Genomic DNA, 12736 nt, shown 5'->3' with positions numbered 1-12736 from the left:
CATTTATTAAAAGTATTTTTTAAATTCCTGCAGTAGTTGTAGCAGGTTTGCACCAACCAGCAGAACATAGCTATTAAAATATCTCACAAAAAGAGACAAACCATATTTTTTGATGGGTTGTTTTTTAACAGAAAAAACACCTTTTTTAAAATTATTTTTGAATCTGAAATTATAGGTTGGCCAAACTATATTTACAAATCTGAGGCCATTACACCTCCCATACATCGCAGAGGTCAATAATCAGCCTTTTCAAGAATGTTCACCTCACAAATTATGATTTTTTTACAACGAAATAATAAAGTGGAATTATAGAATATGCCATGAACTAAACCGTTTCTTACCAATTTCCTGGAATTATTGAAAATGAGCAGCAACAGAACGAGCTGCACGAGCAATGATAATAATGTCATGAAATAATGCACAGCACATTTGAAAATATCAGCTTTAATAGTAAATTCAGCTTGTTTACATGATTTATTAAAAAGACGTCCACCTCTGGCGGCTGATCTTTGTGCACATTCATCATACATCATACAAAAAATCAGCCTGATCGAATACTATTAAACAAAGATGGATTCGGGTTCTCTGCATGATAAGAAAAACATTCAAATCTTGATGCTACAGCTCTAATGTAACACAGCAATCCAGGGTGATGTCATCATGGTGATGTCATCATGGTGATGTCATCATGGTGCAGTCGCTGTGTCTCAAAGGAGAAATCAGTCGCTGCAGTTCTGAATGCAAAGGTGAGCAGCGAGGTTCTCCAGCTGTCAGATACTGTTTGTGTGCATATTAGAAAATAATGAGGAACACCTTTTGTCATTAATGCTGCAGTGATGTGAGAGTTTATTAATCCTGAGCTTCTATGCTGAGTAACACTGAGGAGATGATTAATGGCAGGAAACCTTCCTAACACGTGTAACTACTCATCTGGTGTCACCTGACGGGTCGACTCAGGTGTTTGCGCGCCTCTGTAAGCTGTTCGTCCACCCCTGAGTTCTCCTTCTCCAGCTCGGGATCCCGACGTCTTCCCAGGTCACATGAGCTATGTGACGAGCCAACAGACTGTACATAAAAGACAGCAGATCCTGTGACGTCAACGCGGTCCCTCACACCTGCATTCTTTCTAATGACCAGCAGGGGGCAGTCGGCTTCAGGAAACACAAACATCAGTCACTGATTTCAGGTTTAATTTAACACAACGTTCAGAGTCAGGGGGCACGGGGAGGGGGGAGGGATTCAGGGGGGCGCATCTCTGCTTTAAAAACTCCAACATGGAGGCGGGAAACGTTACAGTAACTGTGTCCGTCTTTTATATACAGTTTATGGCTGAGTCCTGTGATGAGGGTCTGAGCTCGATCGTGATGCTTGGATCTGGGCTTTTCTCCAGCTTCTAGCAGCTGACGGTGAGGCGAGGCTGGATGTGTGGGCCAATCAGACGCCTCCTTGATGGTGACGTGATGGAAAACAGTCGAACACTTCTGTGCGGTATCCCACAACACATTTTCAGTTCTCGGGACCTGTGACTGACCAGGAATGCACACGCCGACATTTCTGTCCCAGAGGTCAAAGGTTAGTCTGCTGCGTGTGTTGACTACTGTAACATCTCTATGTTAACCGGGTGCTGGCAGGGGTCAGATGAAGCTCCTTCCTCCTCCTGAGAGCCTTCTCCTGCACCACCAACAGCTAACGCTATAAAAAGCAGCCTTTCTCCTCACACGCTGACAGGCTGCAGGATCAGGTTCCTGTCTTCTGATTGGCCAGCCAGCAGGGCACTTCTCCACACCTGGAAAAGCCGCATGCAAATTTCTGTGAATACGTGATGGATGTGCTCCACGATGCAGCCACAGAGCATCAAGCTGTGTTGATTTTATCTGATTTAAAAGGATCATTTAAAAACCTGAAGTCTTGGCTCTGTGAGGGGAAAAGTTTCTGAGAATACACCTGCACAGGTGCGTACCTCTCTCTCAGCGTCGGCTGGCTGCTCAGGAAGCTGAGCTGCTGCTCCAGACGACAAACCCTGAAGGCCAGATAGCAGGACGACAGGACCAGCAGGAAGACTCTGAGAGAGACAGACAGGTAAAAAACACCTGACACACCTGTGAAGAAGCGCAGTAAAGCATCCAATCGGCAGACGAAAGAACCGGCTGTGTATGCTGGTTTTGGATCTGACTCACAGCAGGATGAAGAGTCTGAGCAGCTGGTACTCTGCGTGGCCCAGTTCAGGTACCGGCTCTGTCAGCAGGATCTTCTCCGTCTCCAGGCTGCAGTCTACACGCACGAGACAGAGAACACGGGTAAACGCATCATTACCTTTGAATGTGGGCGGGCGGATGCACGGGGCTACCTGTGAGCGTGTGAGCACTGAAGGTGGTGGTGGTGGCGAGGCTGGGGGTGGAGTTTCCCAGCAAATCGGGGAGAGAGGAGGAGACGGCGGGAAGCGACGGTTTCCGTCTCCATTTCAGCACCTCTGGAAACTCGTCCTGACAGAGAGACGCAGGTTCAGAGACACACCTTTGTAAAAAGCAGAGAAGCTGCCGACGAGGCTGTTACCATGGACAGCGAGCTGGGCTCCTCCAGGTACTGCTTCAGACTCAGACTCTTCCCGTTCACCTGAGCACAGACAGAGGACGCCAGGTGAGCCAGAATCAAACATTCGTTACCAGGAAGCTGAATGTGGACCGACCTGCAGGTGGGTGCAGATCCTCCTGAGGACGTCGTAGACGCTGTCTCGGGACAGCAGGGACACAAACACGTACTGAGGACGGAGACAAAGACAGAAGGCGTTCAGAGTCAGTTCGCCCAATCGCAGCGAGGTCCAGACGGGACCGTAGCTTCGGCGCCGCCCTCTGAATCCTCCATTTAAACCAACTCCGGCAACAGGAGCCACTCACAGATTTAAAGCATCCACCCATCCCTCTGTCATCCACCAATCGAATCATCCACCCATCATTCATCCGTCCATCCTCTTCTGATCAGAGAAGCCCTCCTCCTCTTGTATCTGCGATCCCATTTTTAGGCAACTACTCGCAGCTCGTAACGGGTTTTCATTTTCAGCTGATCGGAACAACACGATCATGTTTAAAGTTTAAATCTCACAGAAACAGGTGAACTCTTAACCTCTTAAGCCCCAACGCCCCCGATACGGCGGCAAAAGGCAGGAGATCAGTTAGGCTCGGGGCTTAAGCGGTCAAAAGCCTTTAAATAGTTCATACTCCTGTGAGGCGAGACAGCGACACATTCCCGTCCATCAGCAGTGAGCGCGGACCCTCCAACAAACGCCTGCTCGGCGTGCGAGCGGTGGCAGAGGAGAGCGCGCTCTACAGGCGCTTCAACGAATCTCAGAGTCAGATCAGAAATGCCTGAATAATTCTGACTGACTGCGCAGAGCGGATGATGTCATCACTCTGCATCTGGTGCAGGCAAAGAGAAAGCTCATTAATGAATGAATATTCTTTATTGTCATTGTCACAGGTACAATGAAATTGAAAGATGTCTCTGGTCAGTGCAACATCACATGATGCTCGGACAGGTCAGCGGGGATACCTTCTGTCCTGTATCCATGGTGATGGCGAGGCCGTTCGGCACCAGACCCGCAGTCTTGTGCTTCTTCACCAGCCGGACCGACACCACCGGGATGCACACCTGCCTCGGGAAACACAAACGCACAAAGTCAGAGCTTCTCAGGTGAGAGGCGCCTGAAGCTGAACCTGAGAAGGTCAGACGTCCAACCCTGGGCACCGGATCCACCTGCTCCATGACCCCGAACGGGATTTCTTTAAATTAATTCACTGAATTGATTCAAAGTGGCCATGTGACAGGTGATGTCATCGCTCACCTTGATGTCTTTGCCGAACAGGTTGGCGTAGAAACACAGCCAGTTCCTGGAGATGTAGAGTCGCCCCTGCAGCAGGATGTCTCTGAGCAGAGCGCAGGAATACGCTGCAGCGAGAGCGGATCGTGTTAGCGTAAACCGACTGAGATCGTTCGACAGACAGATGAGCAGATGTCAGGACACAGTTTAGATCAGACATCGGTTGGGAAGCAGAAACTGTTCTCACGGCATTCTTTACTGAGGGATTTCTGGCTAGCTCGCTGGGTGGAGGTCACCCCGGGGCGTCTACTTTCATTTCTTCTGTTTCAGGCGTTTTTGGGTGAATTTGTTGCATTTGTTTTAGACACATGCCATCGACACGGTCACAGACTTGGACTGGATAGCAGCGCCCTGAGAGATTTGCGAGCGGTGCCGTTGACAGGAACCGAATAATGATTTCAAAGTGTCGTGCTGACGGTTTCACATGTGAGCTAAAGCAGGCGGTGAGTGCTGCACTCGGTACCTTTCATCAGGACTTCTTCTTTAGGAACCGCCTGGAACAGTTTGTGGTACTGAGAGTTGTATTTGCTGACAGTCTGTGGACGCACAAAAACACACGATTACACGTTTGCATGGAGAGCGTTTACAACACCAGGTTCAAAAGGTTTCCCATCACGGCTGAAGGACGTGCAGCTCATTTCCTGTTTGTCTACAGCGGAGGAGACGCAGAGTTTGTGTTTTTATAGTTAACGATAAAAACACATTAACACGGTGCTTTTATAGTTCACTTATTTTATAGTTGGAAACATTTGCTTTATAGTGAAAAAACAAATCAGCCACAGATTCATATTTATAGTTTCATTTAATAAAACATCTTTATGGTTATATACTGGCACCTGATATTTACATATGAAAACAAACAGAAAATGTGGTTTCATTTGTGACATTAGTGGCTTATAACCAGCAGCCTGTTTAATAAAGGTTTATTTTTATTAGAGTGAATATTTATGAATAAATGTTCTTTATATTCAAACAAACATCATGCTGTCTGTTATTGACAGTATATTTGTTGTTGGATAGTTTATCTGTAATAAAAATCGGTTCATGTTATTTGTTTAATGGTACATTTATGTTCGTTTTATAGTGAAAACCGAGACGTTCCTGTCACTTCCTGTTATTAATAAGCCAAGCACTGAAATAAAAGGACATTTTTTATGGTTCATAGTGAAATAACAGGAAGTTATTTCACTGTATAATTTTAGTGGGAAAAACCCAGAAAGTTGTTTTATTTCATGGTGTATTATTTATGGAAATAATCCCAGAAGCTCAACCCCATCCCGTCTCTGGTGCGTGTTTTACTTTCAACAGGCTGGCGCTGATTCCTGAGGCGTGATCGGGAAACAGCTTTGAGTTTGTATCACCTGAAACAAAAGATCTGAGCGCTTCCTCCAGCTCAGCTGACTACAAACCGAGCGGCGTGTTTCTGGAGCATTGTTTGGGTTCCTCGCATGTAGGTCAGACGTTACATCATGTACACACCGCCCTGCCCCCGTACACCTGTACGGCTTTATTCTGCGAGACTTCCTGCCTTCCTCTTCCTGTCTGAGACAACAAAGACTGAAACAACAGTCAGCGGCAGCTCGACACCTAGGTCTCCATCGTCTTCTCTGATCCTGCCTCGTTGGTCCTAAAACATTAAACTAACGGATAAACCCAAAGAAATGTTTGGGATTAGAGCTGCTGCTGCTTCCTGATGGTCGCCTGAGCTTTTCTGTCCACTCATGTGGATCCTGCCCACAAAACGCCCACACAAACACACCCCTGTCCCCATGGAGGTTGTCTCTGGACCTCCTGCTGCTCTGTGCAAGGGCAGGTTTTACTTACCGATTCTCTGTAACACTTCTTCACGTCTTCGTAGGACAAGTCGTCGATCAGCTGCAGCCTGCGGGACACAGCAGCACCTTCGGTTAGACTCAAACACAAACTGCAGTTTCTGTACTGGGAGCGGCCCAGTGATACCAGAAGTTCTCCTTTTAGTCCCAGAGAGCACAAACACACTGGATTAGAAGGAAATGCACACAACTACAATCGCTCCTGAGTGACTTCATCACTCTGTCTCATCGCTGTGGACGAGTTCTGGTCCACTCTTCTCCACAGGTTGTTTCACTTCATCGATGTTTGCAGCATTTATTCATGCACAGCTCTCTGAGCTCTGCGGCAGCTCTTTGGTATTCATGGTTCACTCGGCTCCTCCTCCCTCCACCACCGCCCCCAACCGCCTCCCTCAGTGAACACTGAACAGGCTCAGCTCTCGCTTCACCACGACGGTGTTCAGGGTTCGCACCGTGGCCCCAGTCAGATTAAACATATTCCATTAACCCTTACCTCATCATGTCTTAAATGTTCTTATCTTTCATTGAAAATGACTCCTACCATTGCTGGATTCATCACTTACAGCGGGGGGGGGGGGGGGGGGGGGGGGGGGCTGCAGATTTTAGACGCTGATTTAAGTCACATGAAGTTCTCCAGACGCCTGGCAATCAACTAATCTAAACTAAAACCTGCAGGAGCCGGCCCCTGAGGCCTGGAGTTCCCCTGCCTTACAGGATCAATTATCTGAGGGGAAACCATATTCAGCACTAATTTATTCCTTTATTTGTTAAACGGTCGTCACTCCCGTAGAAACACTTTGCAAAGCTGCTTCTCTCTCAGCTTATCATCACCAGTTTTTCTGCTTCACCTGTTTCCTTACACAGAGAAATGGGGGCGGGGCATTATGGAGATAATATTGCTCAGGACTGATGGTTACGAACGATACACAGAGTCACGCAAATATTAGTGAAGGAGGCCCGTTCAGAGGGTTTGGAAACGAGCTCGTAACTCTTGACGAGGAGAAACAGCTGCTTCCTTAAGATCACCGCTGACGTCGTTCCTGCAAACCTCCAGAGCTTCTGCTTCCACTGAGGTGCTCTCACCTGCTGATGATCAGTTAATCGAGTGCATTAACTAAGTTTCCACGTAGTGATTTTGTGCTATCTGGGATAATCTCTGTGCAGAAACCAGGAATCCTGGAAAACTACTGTACTGTGTCTGTGAGCATCTTCAGGGAGAGGCGTCTCTCATCCAAACAGACATGAATGGACAGTAAATTCAAAGCTCTCATGACACATCACAGCACGACGTGTCATCACGGTGCAACACACACGGAGGTTTAACCTCCCGGCCAAAGAGCGCGCCAGCGCTCGGCTCAAGAACTGCTCACAGTCTGGAAGCTGATTCATGCACAGAGTACAGTGGTGAGGTTTCCCTCCTGCAGCCTCCTGTTCTAACTGCAGGACGGTGCTTCACACACAGAATAATTATCTCCACACTGAGCCACTCACAGCTGACTGTGGCCTCCACCATCTACAGACACAGACAACACACCTGACCGGCCCCGTGCGACCCCCCGAGGCCTCGACAGCGCCGGATGGTGACGCTGGTCACGTTTTGCTCATTTGCATGTTTCCTTGAGCTGCAGCAGTGCAGCTTTTACTCATGCGAGCCCGGCTGAGGCTCGCCACGTTCTGTGCAGCTCCAGCTCCTCTGTCAGAAACAAGGCCTTTAACGCTATCTGTGAGGGGCAGCCAATCAGAACAAACTTGACTTAAAGGGGGAGGAGCGAAAACAGCTTGTTTCTGAGTTAAAGAAGGATTGACCCGAGCACCTGCAAACACTCTGGAGGTCACAGATGTTCGGCTGATCAGAAGCAGCAGAAGATGATGGAAGCGACACAGCTGACCCTCAGGTCACCTCACCGTTTCAAACCCACCGCGTCCCTCGTGTCTGACAGACGTCTGCAGACGCTCTAACATCATTAATGATCCTCTTCAGTCATTTTATGCAAACAGGAGAGTTTCACTGTCAGCTGATTTTCATCCTCGATCCCAAACTAACTGAACAAACACGAGGTCTGCGGCTGATTTCAGAGAGAAATCGCAGACAAATCATTAAAAATCATCGTCACCACACCAACGACTGACTTCTGGGAAAACTACGAAAATTCACAGTTTAAACATTTCTGATTCAAATTGATGGGAGGAAGTTTTTCTCCGACCCAGAGCCGAGCGTCTGTCTCTACCTGTCGCGTCTGTCGTCTCCCATGTTTTCATAAACTCCTGCTCGGCTGCTGACGGCGGCGTGAGGAAAGAAACGTCTGACCGGTCACGTGAAAAACATGAAGAGTGAGGAAACATCAGCGTGGAGAGCTGAGCCGAGGTGTTAATCCACCTTCTGACACACAGCTCAGGCTCTGCAGTTTGATCACACACACACCTCGTGTCAGGTTTCCTGCTCATGTAAATGCACTGTGGGCAGGAAGGGGTGAATCCATGTGAGGTTTATGCAAAGAGGAAAACAAATGAGGAGCTGAGGAGGAGGTCTGACCGCGAGCGATGCTGATGAGCGTTATTAACGACTCCCATCGGCCACTGCAGCTCCGAGGCCGACTGGCACGCTTCCCTCTCCCACTGAAAACACCATAAAAGAAGTAACTGTGCAAACTGTTGGAGCGTGCAGGGAAAGTGGGGCAGAGAAAGGAGGACGTGTTCACGCCGCACAACAGATTAGAAAATTGTTGTTCAGGTGCCAAGCCGGGTTTAGTCGACACACTTTTAGATTCCCTCAAAAATGAACCCCCCCACCCCCCACCTCATGATGCTTAATCGACGTAATCAACTTTAATTTGATGCAGTGTGAAAAAAATTGCGCAGAAATAAATTATTTTTCAAGAAATATTAAATAGATTCAACATCTTCCTTCTACAGAACTGCACAGATGGAAAAAGTACTACAGCTTACTAGGGTATATTAGACTTAACAGTTACTATATACAGTAATGGACTTCTATACATTTTACATCAGATTAAAACTTTGGGTGTCAGATAATTATTTATTAAAAGCTCGACATTTTAAATGAGAATAAGAAAGAAAAGTATGTCTTTGTGCCCCCTTTTCCCTGCTCATGCCCTATCGGCCCCCCTGGCTAAACTTTGCTAGATCCGCCCCTGCACAGTTACGTCAGCTACGTAGAAAAAGATCCTCGAGTAGAAAGTAATATTAAATACATTCTAACAACAGCTGATCAAGCTTAAACGTGCTGCTGTTGTTCAGCCGCTGGTTTCCTCTTTCTGGTGCAAAGTGGGCCAAAAGCAAAGAAGAGAGAAAAGCCGATCAGCTGATCATTGATCAGTTTCATGATTGAAGTAGCAGCAGGAGAGGCAGTCGCTCCATATATCGGTTGATGAAATGCTGGTTTGACCACAGGGCACGCCACAGCCGCTCGATCACGTGAGCACACTGCTGCGACGTGCTACGGTTATGAGCCGAGTTACGCCGTGTCGCAAGTTCTGTGAGGTGCTTTTTTGATATTTAATGGATCGGATTACATTTTTTATTTTTCTGGGGTGGCTGTAGCTCAGGTGGCAGAGCAGGTCAGCCACTAATCAGAAGGTCGGTGGTAGAGCAGGGCGATATGGCCAAAAATATTTATCACGATATATATTTGAAAATTTGCGATAACGATATAACCGACGATATAATTGATGCGAGACAAAATACAACTCCACAACATTACTAGTGCAAAAAGACAACCTTCCATTTATTTTCACTTAAACAAGAAGCTGGTTTTTATGTACATTAAAGCTTTATAAAAATGTAACAGTGCAAATGCAAATTCCTTGCTGAAAGTTTAACCCAAAGGCATTTCCAGTAGAAATGGGCTGACATATCCTGAGCATAACCATGTATAATATCCACTGAAGTTAAAAAGAGGTGCTTTGCAACATTAAACTGCAGTGTGCAGTACGCATTTTTCGGACCATAAGGTGCACGGGATTATAAGGCACATTAAGCGAAACAAGGCAGTCAGATAAATCAAACTTTATTAAACTCATTCTTCTTGCTTCCTCCACTTCTGTACCATTGATTCATTAATGTTGAATTCTCTGGCAGCTGCTCTATTCCCATGTTGTTGCAGTATATTAATGACTAACCTCGTATTGTGGATGGATTATCTCAGTTGTTCTCCTGACTGAAGTTTGGTCCGTTTACAGCATCCTGCCATGTGATTGCATTTGTCTCTAACCATGAAGAACCTTCACGTTAACTTTTATAAGTGGAAAAGTGTTAGTGTTCGTCCTCCAGCTTCACTGTTTATGTTATGCTAACATAGCTGTGTCGCTAGCGATCACGTAGCACATCATTATATACCAGCTAGCCCAACTTCAGTAACCCTACAAACGTCACTGCTGTTTAGTTTCCTGTCTTCATTTATGTTGGAAGTGATAGCAGAGCTGTACATTTGAATTTTTTCAGAAATCTCTCCGTCAGAACATGCTATATCATGCTTAGGTAACTAGCGAAACTAGCGAGCTAACTTCCGCTAGCTTCCTGCTAACTTCTAACTCCGTTAAATGTAATAACTTTTGTTTTCATGGATGCCTGGAAGTTAAACTTTATAGTTACACCTGGTAAAGCAGCAATGCTGATCGTTTTATTAAAGATGAAAGAATTTAGACAGTTTTTAACTCTCAGTGATGCTGCAGTGTTGTTTGACCTGAAGTCAAATATACGGAGTTTGGGACCCAGATTACTCCCAGATTTAAGAGCATCTTAGTCCGACAAATACGACAATAACAACGGCCGCTTGCATGTTCTGCAAAAAATGTGCTTTGTTGTGTATCTGACGGACAAACACCAAACCAGTTCCACATCACGGAAGTTGCACCATTTTTACAAACCAATTCTGGTTCATCTGTTTCACTCAACAATCGGCCATGTGCGTATGAAAACAAAGGCACTGCGCATGCGCGTTTTACTCCCATTCTATCGCGATATTTCATTTTCCTATCGTTGCCTAACATTATACCGGTATTACCGTGAACGGTATAATATGGCCCAGCCCTAGTCGGTGGTTCGATCCCAGGCTGCATCCTGGCTGCATGCCAAATGTCCTTGGGCAAGATACTAACCCCGTGTTTGCCTACTGGTGGTGGTCAGAGGGCCCGGTGGCGCCAGTGTCCGGCAGCCTCGCCTCTGTCAGTGCGCCCCAGGGCAGCTGTGGCTACAATGTAGCTGCCATCACCAGTGTGTGAATGTGTGTGTGAATGGGTGAATGACTGAATGTAGTGTAAAGCGCTTTGGGGTCCTATGGACTAGAAAAGCGCTATACAAATGCAGGCCATTTACCATTTACCATTTTTCTCCGATATCCGATCCAGTAATTTAGGTCAGTATCGGGCCAATACCGATACGTAATATCGGATCGGTCCATCTCTAGTAGGCGGTAGGGTAAAGTGTCTTGCCCAAGGACACAACGACCAGGACAGAGAGCAGGGGGATTGAACTGACAACCTTCCTGTTAAGATGTTTTTTTTTATACCTGATCATGTGACGGAGCTGCAAACTGTTCCTCCAGCTGTTTCTGTTTACTGGTGGTTCCGGTAACAACCACACCCTCTCTGACATCACAGAGATCGTAGTGCAGAAAAAACTGACAAACTGAGTGTTCAAGCGGCCTGCAGGATTACTGCACAAACTGCAGGCTCATCGTTACGAACTCTGGTCATGTTTAACATGAAGAGCCACCTCAGGGCCGGAGATACAATCATCTTCATATTTATATCTATATCAGGGACGATCGTTAGTCTGAAAGCTTCAGTGAATCTTAGGCTGCGTCACACTGCAGGCGAAAGCGCATCAAATCCGACTTCTTTGACCCACTGCGACTCATATCCGATCATGGTGTGACAGTGTGAACGGCACAAATCCGACCTGGGTCACTTTGGTATGTGGTGCTGAATCCGACACATATCTGATGTTTTAGAAAGCGACTGCTGCTTGATGGTCAGGTCGCATTAAATCCGTCTTTTACGTCACTGACACAAGACAGACGCCAAATATCAGCGTCCAACATCGTGAACGCTTCCTGTCCATCCAGTGAAACTGTTGGGAAGACAACGTTGGAGAAACGTGAACATTTTCTTTGTTCTGTATAATCTGCAGATTCTGACAGAAATCTATCCTTTGAAGCTCCGCTCCTCTAAAACAGCAATAAGGATCATTATTAGGTTATTTACATTATTATGTCAATAACAAAATAACTTAAAGCAAAAATTGGGAAACGTGAAGACCGAAGTCTTTATATTAAGGCCATCAGTCAAACATACTGTTGCTCTGGGTCTAAACTGAGCACGTTGTGTGTGACGTCTTCTTTTGCGCATGCAGGCTTTGAGCGTTCACACTAGAGCGCGTTTGCTGTCGCATTTTATTTGTAGTGTGAACGAGCAGACAAAAAAATGGGATTTGATCAAAACATCGGAATTGAGCATCAAGACCTGCAGAGTGAACGTAGCCTTTGAGTGTTTCTGGGGTTTTCCTCCCGTTTGGCCTCTCAGGCTTTCTCTGCTGCCAGGAAACGTGAGCTGATTGCACGTGGTGCAAACACACACACACACACACACACACACACAGACTGTGACTGCAGCTTGCTTCATACGTGACGGGAATAAGAGCGCAGCGAGAGACACTGAGGCTTCCTCTCACTGCCGACTGTCTCTCCTGCACGTCTCCTCAGCTTTAATCTGCTGCCAAACACACACACACACACACACACACACACACACACTCTGTCAGGACTAATGAGGCTGTGGGCTCCTCCTTCTGTTTTGCTCACACTTTGAGTGTAAGCGAGCGTCCGGCCGTCCTCCTGTCCTCCACCAGCTGTCACACTGGCTCAGGAACAAGATGCAGTTTCTCACCTGAAGGGTAGGGGGCAGGGTCCATCCTCCTCCCTGGGGGGCTCCACCTCATGGGGGGGCAGGACACCTACATCATCACTGAGCTCCAGCTGCTCTGACATCATCGTCACCACCTGGAAAGTCAG

General features: G+C 46.9%; 1 protein-coding gene across 1 annotated transcript; it reads right to left on the bottom strand.

The window, feature by feature from the left end:
- Nucleotides 1-1723: 1723 nt before the first annotated feature.
- gramd2ab (GRAM domain containing 2Ab) lies at nt 1724-12715 on the bottom strand. Its single transcript, XM_085358854.1, has 11 exons — nt 12612-12715; nt 5699-5756; nt 4338-4410; nt 3839-3942; nt 3547-3645; nt 2687-2758; nt 2554-2613; nt 2348-2483; nt 2178-2271; nt 1961-2062; nt 1724-1786 (listed from the first exon to the last, which is right to left on the bottom strand). Exons 1-11 carry the CDS (start codon nt 12713-12715, stop codon nt 1738-1740), a joined length of 951 nt encoding a protein of 316 aa, XP_085214980.1. The 3' UTR covers nt 1724-1737.
- Nucleotides 12716-12736: the final 21 nt, after the last annotated feature.

The sequence above is a fragment of the Diplotaxodon limnothrissa genome, linkage group LG7, assembly GCF_057381915.1.
Source record: "Diplotaxodon limnothrissa isolate DT_005_m linkage group LG7, D_limnothrissa_male_GT1.1, whole genome shotgun sequence".
NCBI classification, from domain to species: domain Eukaryota; kingdom Metazoa; phylum Chordata; class Actinopteri; order Cichliformes; family Cichlidae; genus Diplotaxodon; species Diplotaxodon limnothrissa.
Note: the sequence above shows the minus strand (reverse complement) of the source record. Positions and strands in the feature narration are given on the sequence as shown.

What these genes read in the sequence shown, in the direction of transcription:
- gramd2ab (XM_085358854.1), bottom strand. Translation starts at nt 12,715, where the DNA reads ATGATGTCAGAGCAGCTGGAGCTCAGTGATGATGTAGGTGTCCTGCCC. An exon ending in AGAAGTGTTACAGAGAATCG is followed by an intron (nt 4,411 to 5,698) that starts GTAAGTAAAACC and finishes GTGCGTCCACAG; the next exon opens with ACTGTCAGCAAATACAACTC. An exon ending in GGATCTGCACCCACCTGCAG is followed by an intron (nt 2,614 to 2,686) that starts GTCGGTCCACAT and finishes GTCTGTGCTCAG; the next exon opens with GTGAACGGGAAGAGTCTGAG.